This window comes from Netta rufina (genome assembly GCF_964035555.1).
Source record: "Netta rufina genome assembly, chromosome: 17".
NCBI classification, from domain to species: Eukaryota; Metazoa; Chordata; class Aves; order Anseriformes; family Anatidae; genus Netta; species Netta rufina.
In genome coordinates, this window is record NC_140141.1 from 13,908,460 (window position 1) to 13,936,447 (window position 27,988).

The 27,988-nt window shown below is 41.4% G+C and overlaps 1 protein-coding gene across 1 annotated transcript; it reads right to left on the reverse strand.

Moving 5' to 3' along the window:
* Positions 1 to 1,099: 1,099 nt before the first annotated feature.
* NAA25 (N-alpha-acetyltransferase 25, NatB auxiliary subunit) lies at positions 1,100 to 27,825 on the reverse strand. Its single transcript, XM_084297293.1, has 24 exons — positions 27,755 to 27,825; positions 24,930 to 25,015; positions 23,877 to 24,015; positions 22,374 to 22,492; positions 20,062 to 20,136; positions 19,186 to 19,293; positions 18,678 to 18,756; positions 18,141 to 18,252; positions 17,417 to 17,506; positions 16,886 to 17,055; positions 16,003 to 16,115; positions 14,048 to 14,255; positions 13,154 to 13,243; positions 12,201 to 12,381; positions 11,485 to 11,584; positions 7,034 to 7,185; positions 6,624 to 6,749; positions 6,091 to 6,334; positions 5,745 to 5,868; positions 5,312 to 5,377; positions 4,743 to 4,840; positions 4,409 to 4,519; positions 3,853 to 3,999; positions 1,100 to 1,986 (listed from the first exon to the last, which is right to left on the reverse strand). Exons 1-24 carry the CDS (start codon positions 27,810 to 27,812, stop codon positions 1,864 to 1,866), a joined length of 2,919 nt encoding a protein of 972 aa, XP_084153419.1. The 5' UTR covers positions 27,813 to 27,825; the 3' UTR covers positions 1,100 to 1,863.
* Between the last annotated feature and the right edge of the window lie 163 nt (positions 27,826 to 27,988).

The following is a 27,988-nucleotide window of genomic DNA, read 5'->3' on the forward strand; positions in this document are numbered from 1 at the left end:
TCTGCATTCAGTGCTGGTGTTTGCATGAAGCCCTACCTACGTTTGCACTGCCACGGGGAGGGGATGGGACAGGAACATCAGCAGTGGCAATTTGTCTCCTTTAACGAAAACGGGCAGTGCAGATTTCTGGCTCAGTGCTTCTCTGTGAATTGCATAATCTCAGCACGTACCCTACACATTTCAAAGCATCAGTGTCAGTCATCAGTCTTGCTTTAATTTAAGGAACACACCCTTCTTTCAAAAATGATATTTCTATACAACGTATAAGACAGTTCAGTTTGTTCAGGAAAAGGATTACTCTAAAACAGACTTTAACACGTTTTGGTATTCCTCCAGCCCAGAGCACTTACCAGACATCACAGTTAAACCATTAGGACATCCCTTACAATTTAGACAACCTGCAGACAGCCTTCTTTCCCTTTCAGGATGGGGCAAAAGCAAAACTAAATCCAGCAAGAGCAGCAATGTGATTTTTTTTTTTTTTTTTTTACACAGGGGATTTATTTTAAAAAAATACTCTCATCAACATTCTAGCATTTCTAACAAAACATATTCAGAAGAGATGACAAAAGTAGGATTGTCAGCTCTCTTAGAACTTTAAATATAGGCTTCAGTTACTAGCTGCTTTAGATCAGAAGATGAGGAATCTGTTGAAGTCCGACCTGTCCCTCGGATTGTAGGTGCAACGTGTACTTTTTTGCCTACCAGTTTTAGGCTGCATTGCTCCTTTAGAATGAAAAAAAAAAAAACAAACAGCAGAAATGCAGATTCAGAAGGAGCAGATGATGCAATTGCACTTTCTAAGAGAATGCCTAACGAGCTAGTACTCGAATAATCAAAGATCAACTGCAAAAAGCAAGCATACAGTTATAAAAAGTATTCTCAGCCTCATACCACAGCGGAAGCAAAAGTTACCTCTGCCAACTTAAAACCAAAGCCAACAGGATTTAATTTCTATGAAAATATTTAAGTCTTAAAGTTTTGGTAATCTAAATACACTTCTTTAGAAGTCATGATGATTGCTGCTTTACATTAAATTGACATGAAATTAGAACGCAGTGTCAGACTTCACTGCAGCTATTATATACATGGTCTCTGGTTTTGTCTTTTTTTTTTTCCTGAAACACTAATTCCCATCTCTTTCGAGAACTTAACGGCCAAGTTTGCTCCTCATCAGCTCTGCAGTTTTTCTGAACACAAAACCACCCCTTTCCTCCAGCAGCTGGCTCCACGCTCAGCCCTTAGCACAACGAGGCACAGCTCGCTCCCACCCTACAACGGAAGGCTGGGCAATGTGGGAAGGCTTCGTGCAGGGGGGGTTCCCCCAAAGCAGCCTCACACCCCCCTGCTGGACCAACCCCCGAATTCGGTAGGACCAGGTGGCTTGTGGACAAAATAGGCAGCTCCAAAACTGGCTCGTTTCATCGGGTGGCTGAATGCGGGCATCTACGATTTCTGCATTTCTAAGGCAAGGACCATACAAAAATTATAAACACTGTATGGTGATGAAAATACAACTCCTTTGAGATATATACTTTACACTGGATTTCTATTGCTGCTTCTAAAGACCATCTCCAGTTGTTTCTAGAGATCAAAAGGGAAGAAAGTTAAATTTTCTCCTGTTGCAATATACTTATGAACATGTATAAAAAGTGGTCAAACCCCGAGAAGGGTCCCTGCTTCTTGTTTATATACAATAATTTAAGTCAGCTGAATACATCTGTAATACCTAGAAAAACTGTTTTATGATTTTAAGTCCTTCATGCATTATGAGGAAGTTCTGGATTAAAGTGATGGTATATCGGATGTTGCTTCTGTCTGGGACTCTGGTGTCACTCCCCTGTGGAGTCTGTCAAAGATTTCTCAAATCTTTAGTTTTTTAATAGTGTCAAGTCTCTTTTTCAGCAGCTCTCCAATTTCCTGAACTGAGTGATGGTAACTGCTCTGGACCTTTCCTTGCACAGTCTTTGTAAACTTTTTTTCTTCCTGCAAAATGCAAAAGAGAAACCATTCACTCAATAGCAATTGTTTGAATTCTATGATCAAACATCCCATACCATCTCAGCAAACACCAAGAAGAATTTCATTAGGATCATAGTAAGTTTACCAAGGGAATATCATCAGGGAAGAGTAAGCAGCACCTGGTCAGCACCAGTAATTCCTACACATACCGGGAGTCCCCAGACAGGTCTGGTAACGTTATCATTTCTTCAACAGCTCTGCAAACTCTCTCATGTGAAATTTATGGCTGAAATTGAGGGTGCATGTAGCACTTTGAGTCAAAATTTATTAAAGTAGAGAACTCCTTTTACAGAAAGCTGAACTCAGACAGCAAATGAATGCTGACCACCTAATGATCTTACACCAAATTCCAGAAGCACGGTGAGTCGCATTGGATTCACGTATCACCCGTTCAGCAGCACTGGTGTACCCTGTCCTTCCCAAAGGGATTAAATTCCCTTCTACATGCAGTTTTCTATTACCCCAAACTAAGGGGCTTTTGAGAGGATCACCATCATGAGACATTGTCTGCATCGAAGGGCAGCAGCCAAAACCACTGTCCTGTCAAGAGGTGACTTGCTACCAGGATGTCTTTTGCAGACCCTTTTATAGACACTAATCGGGAAAGCCCGAGTGCCTTCTGATGCAGGAAAAGTCTCACATCAGCAGCAAGTTTTGGCAGGCACATCGCCAGTAACGCTCCATTCCTGAATCACAGCAGAATTTTCACTAACACTTGTACCCAAGTACTTTTTGAAAGCACTTTTCAGTTCTAAACACACCAGGCTGCAAACACAGTCCTGGCTCTGACAAGAGCTACACATATTGCCTGGACCTGGGTTTACTGCAACATCAAAAACCAAATGGAACAGGAACCATGAATAGGAATAGAAACCATGAATAAACACAGGAAAAGTCAGACTCCCACAGGTGCTTCTGCTCAAATCTATGTATCTAATCTGTGGATTTTGCAAGTCTGCCTTGTGCAGCAATTTGATGCCTTGCACGAGGGAGGGAATATGGAGGAATCTGCTGACTCAAGGAACAGAATAATCACAAAGATCTCAACAATTACCTGAAAACAACTTAGCCCTCTAAAGCTGAAACTTTTGATATTAAGATCATGTACTTTTAATTTTTATTCACATTTACAAGAAGTACAGTAAGGAATTTCCTTGCTTTATCAGTTCTCTTTTAATTTAAGTACATATATTTTATATTTTTATATATACTTATGATGCTTCTACATCAGTCTATAACAAGATAAGGGAAATTATCTTAAAAAGTCAATCTTCCTCACTAGGCCTATGTCTCACATGTTTAAATTTGGCATGAGGCTTGGCACACGCACTGCCTGTTTCTCCTGCTTTTGGTTTTCCCTACACAGCCAACAGTGGGGAAAAAAAGTTGCCACTCACTTTTCCATAAAGATCAACTAAATGTTACCAGGGAAGTGACTAATCTGCAGTATGAGAATCTCAAAACTTTCCCAGAATAAGTATTTTGCATCCCTTATGGCATACTAAGAGACAGATGAACAGAATAAGTCACATCACAGACAAAAAATAATGTTAAAATCTTATGATTTTCTTTGCTATCATATAAAATGAAACTAATTAAAAATCCCTGTGTTTAAATCCCATTTGTTAAGATTATTCTGCATAGGGAGCAAGAATTGATCAGCTGAGGAACAGTCACTTAGCCAGATGACAAACTATAAAAAACTAATTTACCACTCCAAAACTCAATGTGGTTCCTCATACCTGGTTAACACTGATTAAGTCAATCCTAACAGGTTTCTGTCTGTCACACAAGTATACAGAGCACTCAAAGAGCAAGGCAAGTTCTTACCTGTAAAAGCAGAGTGTCCTTGAGGGACAACTCTTCAAGTTTTAGTGCAGTCAGAATTATTTCAAGCCCTTTGATGTGATCTATTACATTGGAAGTTAACGTCTGTAGTTCGGTAACATAGTCCAGGAAGTGTGTAAAAACAGGTGGCTATAAAAACAAACACATACTTTTAATTTATAAATACATGTTAATGCCTCTTCAAATGACTATTCTGTATTACAACTCACTTCATAACACCTATCATTGCTAAACACCTCCTCCCCCACAGCATTGCTAAATTTAAACCTACCTAGGTTTAAGTTTAGGCAAGGAAGGCCTGTGATAATCTAAGCTGTATTTCTCATTAAAAAGCTCTCATGATAGCAAGTGTGCCACATCTGACATTTGATTTTAAACAGAAAAGGAATTAAAAAAATCAGTAAACTAAACTCTAATCTACATCAGACTCTACAAGAGAAAAAGTTTATGCAAAACTGTTGTCTATCCTGATTTTTCTTTCAGTGTAAATAACTGGATTGAGGGATGGGAGTAGAAGAGAAAAAGGTATATTGTCTACCATAGCTACACTGCTTTCTTTTTTTTTCTTCTTCTTTTTTTGCAGGTTGGATTTAAAAGGTCGGAGGACACTGTCACAGTAACTTGATACCCACAGGGTGATGGAGATCGTCTGGAAAAAGAGGTACAAGTGTGTTACAAGTTGCATTTACTTTACAAAGTGGCTCCTAAACTTATTTTACTGTACCTAGTGAAAAGACTCAGAGTAGTTAGAATACGCAAAAGCTCCACTTTCATAACTGACTGGGATCGAAGAATTTTCAGTGTGTTTTAGTCCCAACATTCCCACTCTAAAGTACTCCAAAATTTCCATTTTCCAACAAAGAAAATAATACCTCAACAAAGAAGACTAAGTTTTCTAACAGGTTTGGCTGAGTTTTCAAGGTGCCATCTCTGACTTCAATCAAGTCACCTTTACATTTATTGAACAAGTCTGAAAAGAAAAAAAAGAGAAGCCTTATTTAGGACATGCAGATCAACTTAAATGCTCATTTTCTGTGCACCACACATCTCAGTGTCATTATCAGTCCTCTGATAGCTTTGCTTGCTAAGTTGTTAAGGATAAATTTGGCCAAAGCCTCTCAAGAAGGTCTAGCTGTAAAGTTTCCTCTAAACTGTATTTCATTACAAATGGTATCTCCACACCACGCTTGGACCAAATATCAGGGAGACAACTGTTGCCAAGACTAAGCTGTAAGGTAACGAAATGACAGAGCATAAAGACATCTGTGGCATGCAACAACTTCATTATCAAACAAGCCAAAGGGATGCTCAGCCTTGCTTTCAAGCACATTTCAAAAGGGTCTGCAGATGCATTAACGCATTTTTACGTATTTGCAGCACACTCAGGACCTTTTAACACGAAGCAGTAACTACCGCTACTTATTCTTGGGTTACTACTTACCTGTTAGTCGTTCTATTAAAGACTTGAAACTATTCCCTATCCTCTCCTGGATTTCTGCTGAATCTTCTGAAAAGAAAATAAAAACAAGTGAATAAAAGTAGTTCTAAACTACAAGTTCTGCATTTTCTGCTTTCAGAAAACCAAGAGGCATTTAAATGTAATTTAGTGTTAGCAGTGAAAAGCCAATGCAACTGCTTTCAAAGAGTATCTTGTATTATATCAACATACACAGCACAAAAACGAAGAGTCCGATAAAACACTAAATTAAAGTGTCATCTCCAAGACAAGCATCATTCAAAAATTAACACACAAGTAACAGTTTGGGTCCACATGATCCAATGCCTAGCAGTTTTCAGACTAAGTGGAGACATATCACACCCTCCCACCACACATCGTGACAATCTGGTTACACCCCTGCCCCTCAAACACTTACCTAAGCCATTGGTATCTAGTTCATAAATATCACTAACAAGATAAAACAAGCTAGTCTGGCATTGACAGCTGCCATTACTGAAGAAGCCAGCCATTCGGGTAGGAGGAGGGCCAAGGACAGGATACTAGGCAAGAAGCAAAGAAAAAGATAAAGGTGTTGCAGCTTTTCCTTATCCAGAACACAGTGTTTGCCTCTGGCACATCTCTCAGTCAGATTCATACACTACAAACTCAGGGTCAGTTAAGTGCATTCTGCAGCCTGCTGGACGTTACCAGATGCATTCAGTTTCTCTGCTTGCATTCACGTTCATTTAATATTTGAGGATAGCTTTTTCCTTAACGGGTACCTGAATTTTTTGTTCTAGAAACTTCTTCCCTGAATCCACTGCCGCTTCCAGCTGCTGAAGCAGAGATCGAATCGTATCAATCTTGGATGAGACGCCGTTCTCTGCAGTCTTTTCAGAGTTCTTTGGTTGAATAGTGTGACTAAGAGTTGGGAGTCCGCTTACTAGCCTTAAAGTTAAAGACCGGATTCGCAACCACACGGTTTCTTCTTCCAGTGAGAGTTTCCTATGTTCTTCAGAAATGTCCCTAGAGAAAGGCACCAAACGTTTTCAGGAAAATGCAAAGTTTGCACTCGGGTACAAAAGCCTATCCCGAAATTATTGAATAATGCATTAAGAGGAAGAAGTGGTCAGAAATTCAGAAAATTGTATTAATATGTAAAAAGGCAGCACTGCTGGAAGTGATGAATGAATGTTAAGTTTGCAGTTAGCCAGCCCAGAGAACATTTAAGTATGGGTTTTGCCCTGAAAAGATCTCCTTCACCATATGCTGTAGAAAAAGGTGCAAGACTGCAGCTGAGAATATTTCTACTCACCTGTCTTTTGGATCCCAGTTAAACAGGACTGTCAGGTCTCTGTTGTCACGCAAATCTTTCCATGGAATGTCATCCTCTTCTGGACTCAGACTCATGGACTTTATACTTTCTTCTAAACTGGTTGATCTGTACGGAAAGGGCAAGTAACATGTAATCACACATCTGAGCACTGGAAACAAAAATAACAGCTAACTAACAGATCACATTCTCTCAACTCTTCAGATGTCAGCAGTGTTACACACAGTACAAAGATGTTGAAGGAGACAGCAACGAAGAGAGCAGCTTTCACTTTCTGCCAAACAGCCACAAGTGCAAATTACTAAGGTATCATTTAGCCACTGTTTACTTATGCGTAAGTCTTCATTTTTTCCCTGTGCAAGGTATTATACACTCACTGCTGCTGTACTTACATATTTGCTTCAAGTAAGAGGTCTAACAACATCCGTTCAGTGCGAACTTGCGCAAAGTGAAGGGAAGAATTCAGCCGGTTTCTAAATGCAATGAATTCCGGGATCTTCTCAAATGCACCGTACTTGTAGGCTTGAATGATATATTCTGAGGTCTACAAGAAAACACACACCAGCTCTGTATTAGTTACTTCTATAAATTCAAGACAAGAGTTTAACAAAGGTCACTGCCAAGAAATTGCATTTCTGTGGCTTTCATTAACCCAGAGGTACAGAATCAGGCAGATACTCAGACCCTGGGAGAAGCCTGTAGCTTTGCTGCTTTAATTTAATAATGCTCAGCCACTCCACTAGGTAGTGTTATTTGGTAACCAGACCAACACTGAACAAGATCACGTTCCTGTTGCCACAAACTGAAAGATACTTATAGATGGGGAGAGATGATTTTAGAAGGTTCTTTTATTTATTTATTTTAAAGAAAGATTCATTTTTCAAATCATTATTTCATTTTAAGAAGTACTTTCAAACAAAATAAATACATCCCAGGTTTCCTGGAATTGACTTGGATGTGCATCACATATTACCACAACACAGATTAAAAAAATTACTCACACATTTTTTTGTTTCTTTTTTTTATTAGATTTTTAATACAGTATCACAAAATAACATCACAAAGCACATACATATTACAATACAGGCTAAGCACCAAAGGAAACTATCAGGGTCCATAAGACAGATTGCTTCCCTTCTGATGAAATGCAGCTATACAAGGCACGCAACTAATATTTCACCTAAGTCCAAGCAATCTCCAGGAGGAGATTTATGTGATGAAGGAGCCCCAAACAAGCACCATATTTCAACAAGAATTCCTAACTGCATAGACGGAGTGAACAATTTATGCTCCCAGTCAAGACAGATGGCTGTCTTTTTAAATCAGAATCACTCCACGAGTGAGAAATTCTGGCAAATCAAATATTTTCTTCTGAATATGACTATGGAATGCACTGAAGATGAGAGGCACCAAAAAGACCCCTGGGCAATGGAAATCTGTACTGTATGAGCAGACTCAACCTGTTGGAAAGGCTCACAGACTGCAAGCTAGCACTCACAAATAAAAGCCACTTTTTTTTTTTCCTCCCTCCAAAATACAAAATGTCCTCTAGGTAGCTCTGTCTTTCTCCTAAGCAATTTGGTTATTTGTACTGTATGAAAAAAATATGCCAAATATTCAGCAACATACCCTCTGATATACAGCCTTGCAGAGTTCATTGTCAGGCTACGGGATTGCGCTATGGTAGCTAATTCAACTGCATCGACGTGGTTTTTATATCCCATAGGACACGTTGGTGCTCTGTTTGCCTGCAGTATCTGGAGAAATTAAAGACGGACGGACACAAGAAAATTAGAGAGATTACTTGTGATTCTGCATATTTAAAGGAGGACTATCTTGAGAAGGATGAAATTGCCTTTTTAGCATTGGCCAAATATAGCAATACCGTCTTCTCTCTCCTCCCTGTCCTTGGCATCCTCTCCCAGAGCAGAAATATTATGTCAGGATTGCACAGCAGCTTAGATGGCTGCTACTTATGGGACCCACTCTTAAACTGGATTCACTTCAGACCGTTAAGTTCACCAAGTCAGAAGGAAAATCTACTTATCCAAAGCAATCCCTTTGAATCAGTAGCTTTATTTTCTATACCAGATTTGCTCACACCCCATACTTCCTGCCCTAAGCAGAGCCCATGCACAGAACACACGGGACATGTTCTCTATGTTGTAGCAGACATTCCAGCTAGCATCAACATCACCCTAAAGGGGCAGGCAGCAGCTGAAATCAGGTAGGAGGGTAACCTTGAAAGGACAGTCCTCCGTTAACACTGCAGTTAGATACTGTTATGGGACTTGAATGGGAAGCTGATTATCAGGACCCTGAGCATGAAGTGGCAACCCCAGCAGAACCACTGGAGCATGGAAACTGGTGCCATATTCTGATCTCGTGTTACTGGAGGTATCTTACAGTACAGACCCTGCTTTTTCCCCTCTGTTCTTGACACGCCACCATCTCAGATGGGCAGTGCCCCACACTGAAAATTCTCCTCCTTCAATTTGTACCTCACGGTTATTTTATGGACCCTTGCTATTTGCAAACTAACATGGCTTTTGATGAGTTTCCCACCAAAAAGAGGATTCTGAATTCTGGAATCATCCAGAACACGAGAGATTTGGCTCCTCAAGAACAACAATGGCTCACAGTCCTCCGGTTGCAATACTGTCTCCAAGAAGAGACATGACATGAGTGGATTCCAGAGACGCATCCTTGTCTTGTAGCATGAAGCATTATATGACACTTATTGCATCATTTTCCCTGCTCTTGCAATTTCAGCCTTTTAAGGTGTGGTAGTGAGGCAGGTCGAACAACTCAGGCACCTCTTTTTCAGCATTTCTCAGTTGTTTGTTGAGTAGCATTTTCCTGGCAACAGCACTTGGCACGTGGCTCAGTGGGTCTTTCAGTGGATGTATGCCGAGCTACTGTAGACAGTCAGCTTGTGCTCTTCTAGCATCTTTATTATTCATGCCAAAAAGAATAACCTTCTTCTGCTTCACTCAGTGTTTTCCCTGGAGAGATGATTTCTTGCTGCTTTACAACACAGCGCTCCCAAGCAGACAAATCACATCTGGTAGTTTTTTCAGTTCACTTTTTTCACCTGGCACACTGCAGTGAAACATTTTATTTGGACAGTTGGTTCCAGGTACGCTTTTCATTAAAAAGTCACTCGGTGGATGTTAAACAAGACTGAACAAGTCACTCCTCATTTAAAAAAAAAAAAAAAAAAAAGCCACAACTACCAAGAACAGACATTTAGGAGAAAGCTGGCTGGATCCAGAGCTTCACTCCAGCACAACACATCCCACCCAGGAACCCAAAGGATCTTAGCAAGTAGAATCAGTGCTTAAACAATCAGCAAGTGAGGGAAGCAGATGAGAGCAAGCTCCAACCTCATGATCCATGTGCATCTCTGTGCATCCCCCTCCCTACAGTGAAATTTGTGTCAGACACAGGTCACAGTAACTCAGCAACTACCTTTCTGGAACAGGTAAATGGCAACTGGTAACTTGTACCTAGGAATAACCTGGGCTGCAGCAGCACAAGGATACTGTTTGAGGGATTACTGTCTAAGCATCCTTACTATTCAGTACAGGCAGCTCTTGGATGTTATCTACTACTGGGATGGTGCAAAATCGAGTTGTATGACCACTGGCTAAGCTGCCTGCCAAGGCTCTAAGTAAAGAGTTGCAATTGGATCCCACCTTTGTTTCTTACAACGTAAAGTGAGAATTTTTTTAACCTACCTCTCACAGGAGATCAAACTGTATAACATAAATACAGGGACATATTCCCACTCCTCAGAATGGGACTGCCTTGCACGGTTTAGGGAGGTGGACTAGCACTATGCATGTAGTTCCCTACCACTGTTCTGGACTACAGCTGGTTCTATTTGCCCAGTGCATTTCCATCGAGATTTCAAAAATGAGTCATTTTGTTGTTCCCCTACCCAGCCCATTTTTCATGATTCTATGGGAATGCTGAAACAGAATTGATTTTTCCCGTGAATGTAGCTCACAGTGTTCTTCTCAAGTAAGACTAATGACAAGTACAGCTACTAAGCAGCAAGCTACGAGTATGACAGATGTCTGGCTCACGGCACGCATCTTAGGAAGCACCTGATCTCCTGGAGAAAAATTCAGCTACTCTCCTCCCTTGTTTCCTCCATTCCAGTACCAAGGTTCTCATTTAAGACCACTTTCTTTTAATCCACACCACTTTCTGGGGGCAAACTGAACAAAGCAGGTCGCTCCCATTAGTACAAGACCAGGCTTTTGATTCTATCACTTGAAAATAATGCAGTTAGAGTTGTGGGTTTAAAAGTCAGTTCTTCCCCTCTGAAATTCTCCCACCTTGTTCCTTGCACTTTCACTACCACTGATGACAATGTGTTTTCCCCACACTGTGTGCCCACGACAGTCATCCCTAAGACACGCTGCTTCCATGAGCGTGATACAAAGGACTCTGATGCATGCCATCGACATCCTGACCCACCATCCCCAGGGCTGCTGCACGACTTTCGAAAGTCCTGCTGTCATATAACTTAAGTACTTAGTTACCACATTTCACTTACTTTCTTAAATCACAATCCATTCATTTAGAAGTAATCATACCTTTTTTTTTTTTTTTGAGAAGTATTCGAATTGGTTTGTATAAATAGAAAGCTAAAGAAAAACTCCATCAAACAGTAAATTACAAATTGTTGTATAAACACAAAGTTGCACAAACTATTCCTGTGTTACTACCCACTACAGTTCCGTAAGCCCTCACACAGGACACAGGACTGCTGTTAAGGCATTCTCAACATAGCTGCTCTGTTACAAGGATGCAGAAGTTTCATTCAACTTACATCTTTCTGGTTGGAGTGGAAAAACCTGAGTGCAAAATTGCAGGATTGGGATGCAGCAGCGTAATGGCCCAGCGACTCTGCATAGCGTGTCAGAAGATAGCTGCAACACAACACAAGGCAAGTCAAACATCAGCACACATGCTGGGGAATCCTTAATTTCAAATCCAGCTCTGAACAGGGACCTGCAGCCTACTTCAGCTTTATTGAAGACTCTGTTGAATTAACAGGGGAGCATTCACAACATTCGTGTTAGGATTTAAACTTTTAACAGTAAAGAAAGGAATTTATTTTTTTCCTAACACAAAAAAAAAAAAGGCTTCCTCCACCCAGCTTAAGTGAGCACAAACTTTACTTATTTAGATACCCACAAGGCGAGGACATTTGTTGTGTTTGCTTTAACTAGCACTCCCAAACTTTGCAATGACATAAGCAGGAACACCTAGCTACAACTGACATCAAGATATACACATTTCACAAGTTTCAAATTTAGTTAATATTCTCAAGATCCAGAACTGATCAAAATCACCCAGGAAAGATACTCCACTGGTGTGCAGAGCACACCATAGCAGATGTGTCTCACAGAATTCCAGAATATTTTTACAGAACACTGTGACAGTCTGACAATCTGCTAACTTCCAGTAGCAAAGACAACGGAAGATATCTCAGGACTGGTTACTGGAGACGACCACCAATTATTCTCAGTATATACTACCCACCCGATGGTGTCGTGCTGTATGTGTTTTGCATCAAGGCTGGAGTAGAGCTCCGCAACAGGTTCAAATGCACCAAGCCTGCAGTAGATTCGAATTAGCAGCAATTTAAACTGAGCATTAGAAGGACTATGAGATAACCCTTCTTCTAAGAAAGTGAGGCACTGCCACACAGCTGTTTCTTCACCTGGGGACAAAGATAAAAACACATGCAGGTATGATCAGGGAGGAACACTTCACACTTACAGCACAATTCACCTTGGCGTCAAAGCCTTCTTCCTCATTTTACACTTCTCTCAACATTTAAACGTGGGGATGACATCCATCAGTCACGTTGCTGCCCTTAAAACATAGCACCCACCCCAGCATCATAGCTTTCTCTGAAGGAAAGGTGGAGAAGTAACTCCGCACAGGGAATATCCAGCTCAAATCTGCAGAGCACAACCCTCACACGCTGGGGACAGACTCTGGAATTGGGAGACTAATGGGCAGAGCTGATGTGGCAGATAGGAATACTGAAGACAGAGCAGCACATCTCAGCAAATGTCTAGAAGCCAGGGATCCAGAAGACAAAGTATGTCAGGGAGGGAAAGAAATACTCTCAAAATCTCTCTGGAATCAGAAAGGAGTTGTCAGCATAACTTGTGCAAAGGGACAGAAAAAAAACAGTATCTACGTGGGAAACTTGGAACAAACTCCTGGGGACAGTGCTGAGCTGCAGCAGTCAGCAGCAAAACTCTGCCAGGACCTACACAAATCAATCAAAAAATTCCTTTAGAGGTCAGTGATATTAAGCTCAAATGCCAGCTGAACAAAGAAGCTCCTGAAACACCTCACAGTGAAAAAAAATACAGAAAGCTACGGCACAAACAAGGCACGTCAGGTACACACTGGCCCCAGGGACCCAATCTCCCTACCCCAACCATCCCAGGAAGCATTAAGCAATTTTACAAACATACCTTCCTCTAGCCACAGATCAAGCAGCAGGTGAACTGCAAGCAGACAGTAATAATCTGAAAACTGCAACTCAGTTTTCAAACACGTTTTCCCTAAAAAGAAAAACAAAGTTGCCCTGAGTTGCATAGTTAAAATATTTGTCACTACAGCGCTGTCAGCTGTTTCTCACCTTGCCAGCATTATCAAGTGACACAGCCATCTGGCAGATGATTAACCACTGCTTAATTTCTAAAGGAAACTCTGGATTTTATAACTGAAACAACTGTGCACATGCTATATCTCTTCATACATTTTTTTCCAATTCATTCTGCTTGAAATGTGAAAGCAGCACGTTTTTTGGTCTGACATTATAGCTCTTTTGTTCTTGGATTCAAGCTCCAGATAGAAGCACTGAAAGAAAGCAGCTCTTCAAACAAGTTCTGTTATTTTTCTGGTAATGACGAAATTTCTGCTCATGACTTTGAAAAAATTTTCTGGCCACCTCGTACGTTGACACTTGATGAAATGATAAAACACTTCTACAGTTGCAAGATTTAAAAATAAGCATTAACCCCTGTATTTTTGTCCTACATGCACCAGCGATACAGCCTGGCTTTGCTTAAAGGCACGAGCAACTTTGCAAGCATAGAAGTGTGCCACCTGAGCTGCACAGGAATGCCTCATTTATTTTAAGACGATTGAAAAGAACGAAAACTAAAAGGAAATAGATTAATTCAGGTACACCCAAGGATGTAGCCATAAAGGAGAGAGCACAGTTATCTAGCTGCTCAACGGCTGCTATACACCAGCGATGCAGGCCAGAGCTTGTGTTGTCCTGTTCCCATGGAAAAACTGAATTTTTACTCACAAAGAGTTGCAAGCAAACCGCAACCACTACTTGCAAGATTTTTCCTCACCGAACTCCAATCCATGGCGGTATCTTAACATCAACTCTCGGACCGCAGTCAGCTTTTCCTTCTTATCCATGGCGTGGTAGATCCCGAGCAACCTGGTGAGCTGCACCACGCACAAGTGCTGCTGGAGGGCTTTGATATCAGCTGGCAGCGCAACTTCGCTCTCTGCTGCCGCTGACAGGGGGATTACTTCCAGCAACTGACTGATGAACTGGAAGAGAAACACCGTTGTTAAATTCTGCAGGGCCTCCGGGACTGCATGAACAGAGACATCATTTCCTCCCTCAAACCAAGAAAAGAAATGAGGTGGAAGTGTCAGAATAAACCTTGACATCACACTGACATTAGTGGATTTCTGGGGGGCTGCGGGGAGAAGGTGACGAGCACAAGTTATCATTTTGCTTAACAGCCTAGTGAGTTTCATCAAGCAGAAGGGGAAAAATATGTCAGGAAAGTTTCCAAAACATTGACACACAGGGATTTCAAGCACTTGTTAACTCACACTAATAACCTATGCAATTAAAATAATTAGTTACCAAAAGGCCTTACAGCACACTTAAAGGAAATGGTGGTTTTGTACTAGCTGTTATATTTTCTCTCAACTCTGAAGCAATGCAGCGCGCCCAGTGAGGTCATCATCTTTGATTAATGACTTTTTTAAAATTAAGTTGTAAGAAAAGCAGCCTCTTGTTTACAAGTTTTTTTTAAACGGGTGACAGCAGACTTCTCACAACGAGAAGTGAACATTTATTTTTTTCCTTGCTTTAAAATTCAGTAGTGTTTACAGACTTAAAAATGAGTTAAAGCCAATTAATTCAGCTTTACTACATCTGGTCTTGAAACACAAGAACTGCAAACACATGCTCTGGGCAAAACAAAAATAAAACAAAACATTCATGGCGTCTAGTTAAGAGGAATAGATGACCATGCACAAAAATCCTAGTTTTCCCATAGATTTTGATGAAGATTTTGTTGAAAATATTTTCAGTTTGAAATTTTACTGAGGTGCAAATCACTACACTGCATACTTCAGTTTATGCCTCTAGAAATTCAAGATTGATATTACAACAATTATTTTTGGAGTATCTGCATATTGGCCCAGCAAGATCACCACAATCTCAGCTACTGAACTGTAACTTTATTAAGAACTCTTAAAAAAGCAATAACACTTGTTCAATGCTTCCAGACTCACAGGTTACCTTGCAATGGTACCCCCACTTCCAGAACCGTGAATTAAGTACACTGCTGACCACATCTGTTGCCAGTGGGGCAAGAACACACCTTCTGACTCAAAACATCAGCAGTAATGACTACCTGCCAAGGCCACCTTTCTCCTTACTAATAAGGCTGTAGGACGAGCTTGTATTACCAGTCAAAAAATATTTTAATAAGCTATGAAAACCAACAACACTCTCTGCACTTTGTTTACAAACATTTTATCAACAGCTGTCTAGCCTTAGCCAGCACTGCATTTTATACAATGGCTTAGGGAAACAATGGGATGAGTGACGGGATTCCCAGCTGCTGAAGTCATTCAATGAGCTGCTCCTGACTCTGCACAAACGGGCCTTTCAATTAAAGGGAGCTTGTTTCAGAAAGATTCTGGAAAAGTTGCAGTAGGTCCCTTGGTCTCCCCGTGATCAGCATCAGTGTGCTGATTGTTCAGCACTGCAGTAGAGCCAAGCAAGACACCCAAGTAGCACCCTACCTGCATCAATAAGAAATTGGATCTTTCCAATTCAATATACAACTTTAACAGGAAAAACATGGCATTGGTAGGAAGGGAAAGGCGAAGGATGCTTTGCGTAACAGCAAGCAGCAAATACATCTCTATTCACTATTCCAAACACTCAACTTCAGCTTTTTCTCTCTTAGTATGACCCAGAGGTTTCTTAAGAGAAAAGCACGAAGTGCGAACAAGCGCTGCAGTTCCTGCCACCATCTTACCCTTTACTTACTTTTGTGTATTGGCTGGATGGGAGGAGATCCACAAATACTTTGAGATCAGTAAAACAGCAGGGTTTGTCCCCAAATTTTTTGAAGTATTGGAACATTAGTTCTTCTGGATCACCTAGGAAAAAGGCCAGTTCATCCTTTTAATATGCTCCATTAAAAGCTGAACCTATGAAATCACTGTGAGAAATCTTTAACTCATTTTTTCTTTGAGATCACAGACTGAGTTACAGAACAAATAGCTGCACTACTGTAGATTTTAATCAGAAGCTCAATGTCTTTGATAACCAAGGAGAGAGAGACACACAAAATCCTAAGAGCTTCATTCGAGCTACTTTGGCAGATAAGAGCTCAGCATGACGGGCATGCATACAGAGTCTCTGCTTATCTAGTTAGTTATTTTTGGATGGAAATACAAAAGGAACCAGTAAGCACAGGTATTGCTGTAATCATATCCTCTCCTTCACTGACTCCCTAACTGTAATTTTTAAATGCAAGTTGTTAAGAAAACAAATCCTGGTGTTATTGGGGGAAAAAAAAAAAAAAAAAAAAGAACACCCAGAGATTATTACAGCTAAACAGAAGGACTTTCTACAAAAGCAGTGCATCAGGAATGCACTTTTCATCAAAATGTAATGGATCATATGCTCTTAAAGTCCAGTAAGTCCTTTTAAATGTTTCCCTGATTGCTTTTACAAGTCTGGAGTAGCCTGAACTATCTTCCTTTCCTCAAGCTTCATCTTCTAATGATTTCAAAATCCTTTACATACTGAAATCAGCACAGAGATTTTAATACCACAATGCTGAATTAAATTCACACTGAACACGAAGAGCTTGTTTTGAGTTCTCCCCCAACGATTCATTTATCATCCAGTTAGTGGCTCTTACCTAGTTTATATTCATCATTACAACCTCTGCAACGCAAACGTCTAATCAGCTCCAGTTTAGCTAAATATGGTCCCCGAAGTGGCCGAGCGCTCTTAGATTCTTCTGTTATCCTCTCTTCTATAAATTTCACAGCTTGCTCTATAGAATAGTGTACCTCTCCTTCCAAAGACCTGTGCAGTTACAGAAACAGAAGACTCCTTGATTTTTTCCCCCATTCCTAGGACACTGAAAACACGCGCTCAGCATATTCCCAGAACACTCTTAAGGAAACCTGGCATGATGGCTTCTCTAATTCAATCACTATAAAGAATACAAACTGGAAGAGCTCTACCATGTACAAACCACTTTACACAGCTGTTTCCAACATAAATAAAAAGTACTGCCTCCAAAATAAAACAGGGGGAAGACAACATTTGGGGCCTGATGCCAGGAAGTCACCCACCCAAAGACAGGGACAATACTATACATGAAGGCAAGAAGTTCTCTGCATCACAAAGGAGAAAGAAATCCAATGCAGAACTGTTAACTTACTGTTCTTCTTCCAGCGGAGGTGTCCAGGATTCATCTATGAGTTGGAACACTGAATCAAAGTAAGTTATATAGAACTGCCAATCATCTGAGCTGAAACAAAAAGCAGGCACAGAACAAGAAGTTTAGGGAATTGCCAAAACAGTAATTCACTTCTAAAACTGCATTCCTTGCAAAAACTGAATTTAAGGAATATCATGTTTACTTTACAAAACGCACAAGTGTACTAAGAATCATTTCTCCTTTAAAAGGTCTCACATCTGAGAGATGCTCTCTTCTGATGCATCTGTTCAAAGCATTGCATGTGTTTCCCAGGATAAAGTCTGGCCAAGTGAGAGAAATGAAGTTCCAGAAAATTAGACATAAATGCAGTTGTTCTCCTCTCCCACCATAAAAAAAAAAAGAGCTGGACAGCCAGCACAGCCTTCAGAAGTAAGGGAAACACAAGTTTATTGCATGAACATGTAGCTGAACTCAGCCTTCAAAGTCAAAGAGAAGCAACTATGCTACTGACAGACTCTCCCTGTGACCTTCACCATTGTCCTTTAGCGTTCACTTTTGTTGCCTTCCTCCTCAGGCTTTGGAGTGCAAATGTTTAGAAATGCTTTGAGAACCTGATATTCTTCTGCTTTAACAACCACTTATAAGAACCACTACACAATGCAATTCACGACCAGCCAGGATTTTTCCTTCAGCTCTCAGTAGGATTGCAGAACCATCATCTCACTTTTTCAGCAGCAGCCTTCTCGACAGCGCGTTGCACTCTGGCCACCTACACAGCTTCTTGTACATTGCCATACACTTGTTCTCACGGCTTTGCAGCTCACTTGTTAACTTCTCTAAATTAAAAACAGAAGGGCAAATTTGATTAATCAATGCATTTCCTTCTCTGCTTTCTGAATAAAGCATCTTCTTACAGCCAAGGATGCAAAGCAGTAATGCAACAGAAGAAAGGCCAGATTTCCTACAGAAATCTTCACATCCCAATTCCTTAAAACTGCAAAAGCATTTTAATCACCAGAAAGAAGAGTCCATAGAAATGTAGGATAAAATTTGTCACTGAATATAACGCTTAAGTACCATGAACAGTTCGGTAAAAGCAAACTGCACAAGATCACTTCCAGAATTTGCTTCAACGTTTGAAACTGATGCTAAGAGTCAGGCTTGCTTACAGCTTTTTTTGTAGCCAGTGGACAAACCCAAAGCAAAAGAGAACTGCTGTTCCACCACACAACTGTGATTATTAATTGACAGAAAATGTTACCTCCTAGTTTTCCTCTCACAACATCTAAGGCTTCCTGATATTTCTCCAAACGTTCCAGAATCATGTAGTAAAGTTCGACCTTAAAAGAAAGCAATGAAATTTGCTAGTGAAACAAATACAGGTATGCCAAGAAATAAAGTGACTCTTGTTACTGTCATTAGGAGATAGCAAGGACTGCAAAGCTATCTTTAGCATCCCAGAGGGTGGAGCACTGAGGAATTTAGGTCTTTTTTCCATTCTCAGTCCTAAAGTTTCTCTTGGGGCCTCCCAGGGAGCAAAAACAAGTACTTCATCTGTCAAATCAAATGCCAAATAAATTCCTTGGCCACACTCTCACGCATCTCTCCCAGATCTCTGCTCTGTTTTCCTTCTGTCCTACTACATTCACATTACTTCCAGAACACTGATTATTATCTCAGAAAATCGTTAAAATAATCAGCTTCCTTTAACGCTGCATTCCTTGTCTCAATAACATTCAAGTCAAGCTGAAAATATCTGCACGTCTTACTTCAGCCTCAGCTTCGATCTTATCTTCTTTCACCATTTTTTCCACCATTCTTTCAGCTAGTGGCAAAAACATTGTCTTGGAGAGGTTTTCATCCTGTGCTGAAATAGACTAAAGGGGGGAAGAATTACTGGAACAGTTCAACTGCCCCACTAGAAGAGGAAAAAAAGTAAATCAGATGCTTTAACCCCATATCCCCAACCCACACGTTCAGAACTACCATCTATAACGTGCAAGGAGCAACCCTGCTCTCTCTGCCTTAAATAAGCATCCTGGAAACACTCTTGATTACATTGTATAGAGACCCTAGACATGCAAAACCCCCAGCAAATAACATGTAGCAAGAACATGCTTGTATTCTCCATGCTATGGTATTTTAGAGAATGTAACTAGCGCCTCTCTGCTTATTTTGTTTGCTTGGCCAACCCTTTGTCAGCAGATTCAGTAGCAGCTGAACAACCTAACAGCAGCACAGCTGAGCTGCTGTTACTGCACGCTTTCTGCAGTCTGAAAGATGTGCTAAGTCCAGAACTCCTAGAACCTCTACAGCCTACTAACAGAACACTTCTGTCTAACGGGGTACAGATGCTATTCGTTACCTTTCTAACTTGAGAGACAGTAGGGTACTAGTCCAGATAAGAGAAGAAATCAAATTGTATAAGCGTGGTAAAGCAGACCAGTTAAGCTGCATTGAAAACCACTGCATTTGTTTCCAACCATTTCAGTAATGTGGTTTCGGGAGGGTTCCATCCTCCCAGCATCATACAGAATTGGTTCAAACAGACATTTTACTTCAAATATCTGTTTTCACTCAAAACATTTCTAGGTTTGCACTATACCTGCAGTGAAAGTCAAACTCATTTGCAACACTGTACACACCTGCATGATCAAGCTCATCACGGACCAAAAATAGTAAGGATTTTTGGGTACAATCTTATAAAGTGCCATTCCAGCCTGAAAAATAGAAGACGGAATAATTAATCCTAAACCACATCTGTTTATGAACTCATGGCAGACAACACAAGTTAAACAACAATGATGGCAAGAAATAACTCAGAATTAGCAGCTAGAGCAGAGGATTTTTAGTAATCTATAAGCCCTTCCGATACCTAGCTTACTTCTAAAGAAGAAGAAAGAAGGTGAAACCATTTCAAAGATCAAATACTTTGTGCTAGTCTGACAAGGAACAGCAGTGAGCATGTGCATGTCTGACTGCCTGAACAGATGAAGCTTTAATTAGAAATGGTAACTGCAGCAGGAAGCCGAAGCCTTATTCTTTAAGAGCAAGGGAGGTGTTTCCAGTGTGGATTTTCACTAGCATGCTCGGTTAGTGCTAAAAGGCCTTCCTCGGGTAAGCAACTGCCCTTCACTCATTTCAGACACACTGAGATACCGGAGAGACGAGGGCACCTGTACATGCAGAGCAGCGCTTACACAAAGGTCAAGCTGAAAGCCTGGCTACATCAGAGCAGAACTGAAGTATTCAAGATTTTCTAGCCTAGCACAGAAGCAGTTATTCTAGTGTTTCTCTCACAGATTTCCAGTGTCTGTGTAGAATGACAGACCACTTTTTCCCTAGCAAAATTAATTATAAGGAACCATACATAATAGACTACTACTCCTTCCATAGGACTTCTCTGCTCATTTTATGACTGTATTCTCAGTTTGCACTTCCCATTATTTTCAGCTGAAATACCCCAGGACACAGGCAACCAAAGGTTATTTTCACTCTCCAATCAGTTAGCATCCCTCTGCTACATCCCTTACTACAGCTAAAGCAAGCCTCTGGTGCTATTCAGTCTTACACAGCCTAATGTTGATATATCTGTGAGCTCAGGTTCCTAGGAGATTCTGAGCCTTAAAATATAAAGAAAGGAGAGCGATGTTCCACTTGAAGCTGATAAAGCCTTTAAAACAATATATGGACAGAAATACCTAGGATTAGTTTTTAATCAGAAAAAAATCATGGTATATTAGCTCAGATTTTTGGAAACACTCCTCACACACACACAAAACACATTAGTATTAGGTTTGCTATGACCAGCATATATGAAGTTCTTATTTGAGGTACTATAACTCAGGCTGATCAGTAAAGGAGCATTTAAAGCCTACACATACTAACAAGATGAAACAAGCAACAAATTGAGAGCGAAACGAACTTCATACAGGCATTTATCGCAGCATCTCTGAACACCTCTGGTTACGAATAAGTGAACTATCAGATGTAACATAGTTCCACTTGGAGAGGAGACAGAATATGGTTTAAATTAACCTTGACTTTTTGGATATTCAGCTACACAATATATATCAAGCAGAAAGAACCTTGGCAAATTCCACATATATCAATAACTTTGTCCCTGTCTATAGTTTGATCTCAAGCAGCACTCTTAGAAAGGAGAACACTACAGCTCAGTACGTCCTTCTAGGCATTTAAACCACTCTTGTACAAAAATTCAAGTCACCTTAACACAGTGGGAGCAACAGGGAGTTTAGGAGTCATTTACTTGGCTCTGTGCTTTTTTATACAGAAGAGTGAGCGCACATGCTCTGAAAAGAATCTTCCATTTATAGGCATTCTCCAGGCACCTAATTTGGAAGGGCTGAAAACAAAGCTAACCAGTACGACAATGTTCTGCCAGCTGAGGCAGTGTACTTAAAGAAAGCACGTTTAAGTTTCTCTTCACTGAGTTATGACCTACACAAGCCTACTTTTATGTTAGATTCTGTAGACAAAAGCATGGGCAAGATAGCTTTCTGTAAACAGGGCAGAAAATTAAAGAAGAAATCAAGTTTGAAAACATGGATCAGGCTATCCCGCTATACTATCTCGTACCTACTCCCTAACTCCTTCATAATACACTGCCTCATAGGTAACTACCATACTGTGCAACCCGAATTGACAAAAACCTCCCATCCTCAAATCACCAGCATATCCTATCAGTTCAGATATGCATGCAGAAGGCACAATCATCACGCCTCTTGAGAGGAAAAGGAAGCATTTGCCTTCACAGAACCTTTCCCCTGAGATAACGGCTTTCTCAGCCCTTCTGTACGAACCAGCAGACTAAATCCTGCACTAGCTCAGCCTTAGCTTTCTGGACGATTACATGCGACTTGAAAAGGCCTTACCAGTATGATAAAGAGTTCAAGTGTCACCTCAGAACAACCAGAACACAAATCGTTGATCGTACCTGTTGCATCTTCTTGTATTCTCCAACCCTGGCATAGGCCATGAAGAGATGAGAGTGATACTCTTCGCTGTTGGGGACCTTCTTCACAGCTGCCTCGTAAAGCTTAGTTACCAGCTCCGCTAAACCAAAACCACAGGCTTGAGTTGAGACACACTCAGGATTAAATTTAAAGCATGGCTACCTAAAATTAGCATCAGTGATACTCTGAAGGGTAATCTAATTACGCTCATTGACCACAGAAATTGCGCTCTCCGCCAGAAGACCCCATGCACTACAAACAGGGGAAGTGCTCAAAAAAAATAAACTAACAGCAACAACTGATCAGAAATACTTCTAAGTCTTGCCTTAAGCAAGTTTATCTATTTTGGACCATTAAAACTAAATCAAGACTTCCAGTCCTGGCGGAATGATGCCTCCACGTGAATTATGTATCAAAACACAAAGCATTTTCAGAGCCTAATATCCAATTATTTACTCTTCTCGCAGGTTTGTCCATGTTAGTCATATCCTGTTCTTTCTCAATTGCCTGCTTTAGTACCCTTAACAAGTGAAATACTTCACACCATACTTCTTAACAATAGGCCTATCATGACACAATACTTATGATACCATGATATGTTAAAACTTTAAGAAAAAAACAGAAGGATGAAAACCAATCACATCTCAGTGTAGTATTAATCACCAAAATATAGTTTGTATTTCAGTTTTCACATATTTTACATATGTACATCAATGATATCTAATTTCAATTTTCTTCCACTTCTGGTCGTATAAGTAGTTAACAACCACTTTTTCCTTTCTGAGTTGTAAACCTCGAAGTTAAAGACCTGAGCTTAATGTTTAAGCGAGCTGCTTACAATCCCAGGAAGGCTTTTGACATTCTCTAGGGTTTGTTTATTTTGTAGTCACAACACACAGAAGTTTCGTAGTGTTTAGGAAGTAACACTTTAACTACATATATGTATGTGTGTACATCACAGAAAGAAAGAGATTAGAGGGGCATAAGCAGTTGCTATGCATCAAAAAATGGTTGCAGATTGATACAACACATCTATTTCTACAACAGTTGTTTCACCCCATTGTTATTTGCTGCAGTGATTCAACAGTAAACATTGCTACCATCACCAAGACCCACAAGAAGCTGCCAGAAACAACAACTGTTTAGAGATGCAGATAAGCACCATGTGAGCTCTGGCTTCTTTCAGAAGAGGGCATGCAGTTTCACTCAGTCATTCACAATTTAGTATTTTAAGATAACATCCTGCTGTGAGGATCCACATTCAAAAAGGTAACAGTCAAACGAGAGGCCAGGATTTCCCTTCTGTTACACAGCTTCTCAGGGCCCGAACCCCTCAACTACAGCCTCTTAAAAATACACCCATACTTGAACTCTGGACTCTGTACATTTCTCAAAAAAACAAAACAAAAAAAAAAAGGGTCCCACATACTTTAGAAGAATGTAAATAACTATGATTTCTAAGAGAGGCAAAGGAAAAAGCTTACGTCTATGCATCTCCCGGTAAAGAATAGTTAGTGCTTGCAAGGAATTGTCATCTGTGGGCTCAAGTGCTGCTACTTCTTGTGCCAGAGCATACGCTTCATCCTGCTTGCCAGTTCTCTGCAAGCCAATTGCCTTTAGAACCTATTGATACAACACAGAGACAGCTGTTAGGAACACAGTTGGCAGCTACCAGTGAAAGTCCTCTCATTCCTCGTGAGGAGAGGGTTTTTGCCCAAGCACCTAATTATTTCTACAGAACTCAAGTTTTTATGGAGCTTCTAATCCATATGGCGGCAGAGGAAAATTTCCAAATGCAAGCTGCACCAAACAGTGTGGCTTTGCGTTTCTCAACACGCATGCAGGCCACTAAGGCATCAGCTGCAGCTCAGATTTTCCTACCTGCAGGCTGAAAACTGACCAATTTTCATTTTTTTTCTTTTAATAACTGGCCAGAGAGAAGTGACAGAAATGAGACTCAGGTCAATGACACTCACTTCAGCTTGGGAAGTTTTCAAAATGTAGAAGTGGTATGAACTGCAGAGGAAAATCCATAGGGAAAAGAGAACAGTAGAAAGACACTCAAATGTTCAGGAAAGTGAGGAACAAAACTCCTTTCCCTTCACCAGGGGCACAAGGAGGGCAGCAGAAGAGACAGAAGAGCGGATGCCTCAGAAACCTCCTGGTTAGGTTTCAGTAAGGAACACTCCTTCCAAGTGAAAGCTTTGCTCCGAACTATTACAAAGTACCTCAACCTAATGTCTACAGGAGGCATTTTAAGGCACAGCTCATCTGCCCTGGTTGCTTGCAGTGGCTCTGGCAGGGCTCTAGACAATCAGCACAGGTGTAGTCACATACACCAGTCATCAGAGGCACCTCCCTAGGAGGATCTGTATGATTTTTCAAACACAAAATTGTGAGAATTCTACATTTCAGAGGGTTTAGAACCCACTGTGGTCTCTAGAAGCTCACAGGCACTGCTGAAAAAGCCCAGTGAAACGCTCCAGGTCTCAAACCACACACAGCAAACGAGCTCAGCGACCAACCACCCCGCTTACCTTTGCGCAGTGAAGATCCTTGTGTTTTTTGAGCAGTTTATCTGCTTGCTGGATTGCCATTTTATTATTGCCATTATCAAGATAATCTGCGTAAGAAGAACATGCACAGAATTACAACAGGCCGCCAGACCATTCGGGAAGCCTACCTCTACCTTCATTGCAGAGTTCCATGCTGTTAGGCTGGTAGTGCAAAGCCCATTTTCCTTGCACAATTACTACTAAGCCAAACATTCAGGAAACATGTCACTTTGTAGCCCGAGTATTCATCTCTAGTCATTCACACAAACAAGCTTTTGTAATTACTCCCCGTAGCTCATTACACCAACAAAAGAGCTGTACAATAGAACGAGTCCTGCTGCAATAGCCCTTCACTCCGCTCTTTGCTCCAGTAAAAGTAGAAATTAATTTGGTGTGCCTTTGGGAGACTCTGAATGACTTTTAACACACAGCAGGTTAGGAATCATAAACTCCCAATCCATCAAAGTGCTGCGAGAAGACCTACTTGTCCACACGGTCTGTATTTCAAGCAGAACGAGCCCGTCCCCTAACAGAGCATCACCAAGCTTTAACCAGAGAAGTTTCAAAGCCAAAAAAGTGGAGTGAGGACATCCCACTACCCGTAGCACTTCAGCTGTAGAAAAGCTCTGCCTCAAGACCACTTCTCTCAGCTTTGTATTATGAATTTCAGCTCCATCTACAGCATGTTACCATGTTTCAGACAATGACAAACCAGCAATTTTAGATTAGAGCACGGGCCCTCCGTGCTTCCCCTCCTTCCAAAATTCAAACCTACTAACCTGAACCTTCAGAAAAGCTGGGCTGCACCTGACATGCCAACAGGGACAGGTCTGCTCATGCCGTTCTGGCCTCTCCCCTGACAGGTTATGAGCAGAGATAATGCCGGACCATTGAAGTTACATTACACACCTTTTTTCTTTGAGACTGTGGCTCTCATGAAAAGAGCTCTAAGAGGTGATCTTTAGTAAAATGAGGTGATCTTTACTGCAAAACGTGCATCTGCACCAGTGAGATTTACATCTCCAGCAGCTTTAACATTTGCTTCCATAGCCAAGTGGTACAAGTTTGGAGTAGGGCTAATTGGACTCCTGAGACCGTACAGACAAAACCTCAAATGAGGCAGCCTGCCCACACTAACCAAAACGAAACGTGGCTGTATAAAATATACAGATGGCTTGAAACCCTAATATTCTGCCTTCACACAGGTTCGTTGGCCATTTTACCTTACTGCAGCCTGTACATCACCTTTTAACATTAAAACTTAAGCACAGACTTATCGGTGAAGAGGTTTTAAGAACTCTGCAACAGAGCATCCTGGTGATCCCTCCATACACAGGCAGAGATGTCTTGATTTAAGGATCAGTGTTGCATGGCTCACTTACAGATTACCCACTGGTCTTGGAGTTGTCTAACAACGAACTGCACTGATAAGATCTCTGCTTTAGGTCTTCTGAAGTAAGTCAAATAAACCACAAACCTCTCTAAGCTGCAGCAGAATAAAAAGACGGTGTTTTGCTAACAACAATTAAGTTTGTTGAAATCCAAAGGAGCTGGCAACTTCCAAAGAAATTCAAAGGGAAGGAAAATATTTAAGTCCACGTTGGTTGCGGGTCTGTAGGTGGATACGTTCGATGGTTGCAAACGCAACCCATGAACCTCCAGGTGAAGGCAGACAAATTAAGATGAAAGATAAACAGATCTGTCAAGGAACCCCAAGCAATCAAGGCACAAGGCGCAAACTTAAAAGCGCTTTTTCAAGTAAAGAAACAGACTTTTAACCTCATGCTGTATATCTCCATTTTATGACTTTTGTGAAATCAGGTAACGCTTTCCAGACCTGGGAGAAAGCACTTCTAAAGCTCTCTCAGTAAAAGCCACGCTCTGTGAAGTCAGTACAGCGAAATACATCTCAACATCATCTGCTTTAATCTGTTACATTTACCACATTTTTGTTTTAAGAACATTTCAGACACTGCCCTATTTATTCACGTGCAATTATTTGTGTAATCACAGCACGTAGAAGAAAATTAAGGGAAGAAGTTAAGTAAACTGCACAAATACAATTGTAAATTGAGAAAAAAATTGTTAAATACACTGCACAACCGCAATCACAATTATGCAGCAAACTTTAAAATAACAATACAAGTGCAATCACACAGCCTTCCTTGATTTCACTGGGACCCAAGAGAGATGCAAATCTATAAACTGAAAGGTCCTCACCCTGAGGGCAGTGCTGGGCTGCAAAGGGCCGTTCCCAAGGCGCGCTCACCCCAAATTCAGGGCTGCTCTCCGCGCGTTCACAGGGAGAGTTTTTTCTCTGTATTTTTGAAGGAACGCCACCGTAGCCTGGGGAATTGTTTTTCTTTTCTTCCCCTGCATTTGCATAGACAGAAACTTGCCCACAATTTCTTGAGCAAGCCCAGGAGCAGGCGGCAACCCCGGGAACATCCAGGGACAGCTCAGCACAGGGGGTGCCCAACAATACCATCTCCTTGCAGCCACCTCACCCTTACATTTAAACCAATTTCTGTAGCAACACAAACAGCCGCTACACCCCAACACACCACCCTAACGAGCCTGCCTGGCTGCGCTTTAATAATTACTAATAATTAACTAATTCCCAGCTGCTACAACAGCCCGAAACACCAACACGGCGCTCGGGCCGCGTTCTCCTCCTGCTCCCCTACAGCAGGCGGCGAAACGACCGAAGGGGCAGCGCTCCCTTAAAAATCAGAGATACCCAAAAAGCGACGAAATCCCAAAAAGCGGAAACCCCAACCCCCCCCCAAGCCCCGCGGGGCCCGTACCGTAGATGGGCCGCAGGCGCCGGTCGTTGGGGTCCTGCACATGGCCCCGCGCCGCCATGATGAGAGCGCAGAACCGCACTGCGCAGCCGCGCCGGGGGCGGGGGGAAGGGGCCGGGCCGGGCCCTGAGGGCTCCCCTCACGCAGCGCCGCCACACGGGGAGGGGGGTCCCGAGCTTCAGGGGGTGCCCCGAGCTTCTGGGGGTGTCTCGTCCTTCTCTTCCTTTCTATCCCCTT

What these genes read in the sequence shown, in the direction of transcription:
- NAA25 (XM_084297293.1), bottom strand. Translation starts at nt 27,812, where the DNA reads ATGGCGGCGCGGGGCCATGTGCAGGACCCCAACGACCGGCGCCTGCGG. An exon ending in TGATCTGTGGCTAGAGGAAG is followed by an intron (nt 12,382 to 13,153) that starts GTATGTTTGTAA and finishes CTTTGTCCCCAG; the next exon opens with GTGAAGAAACAGCTGTGTGG. An exon ending in AGGACACTCTGCTTTTACAG is followed by an intron (nt 1,987 to 3,852) that starts GTAAGAACTTGC and finishes TGCATTTTGCAG; the next exon opens with GAAGAAAAAAAGTTTACAAA.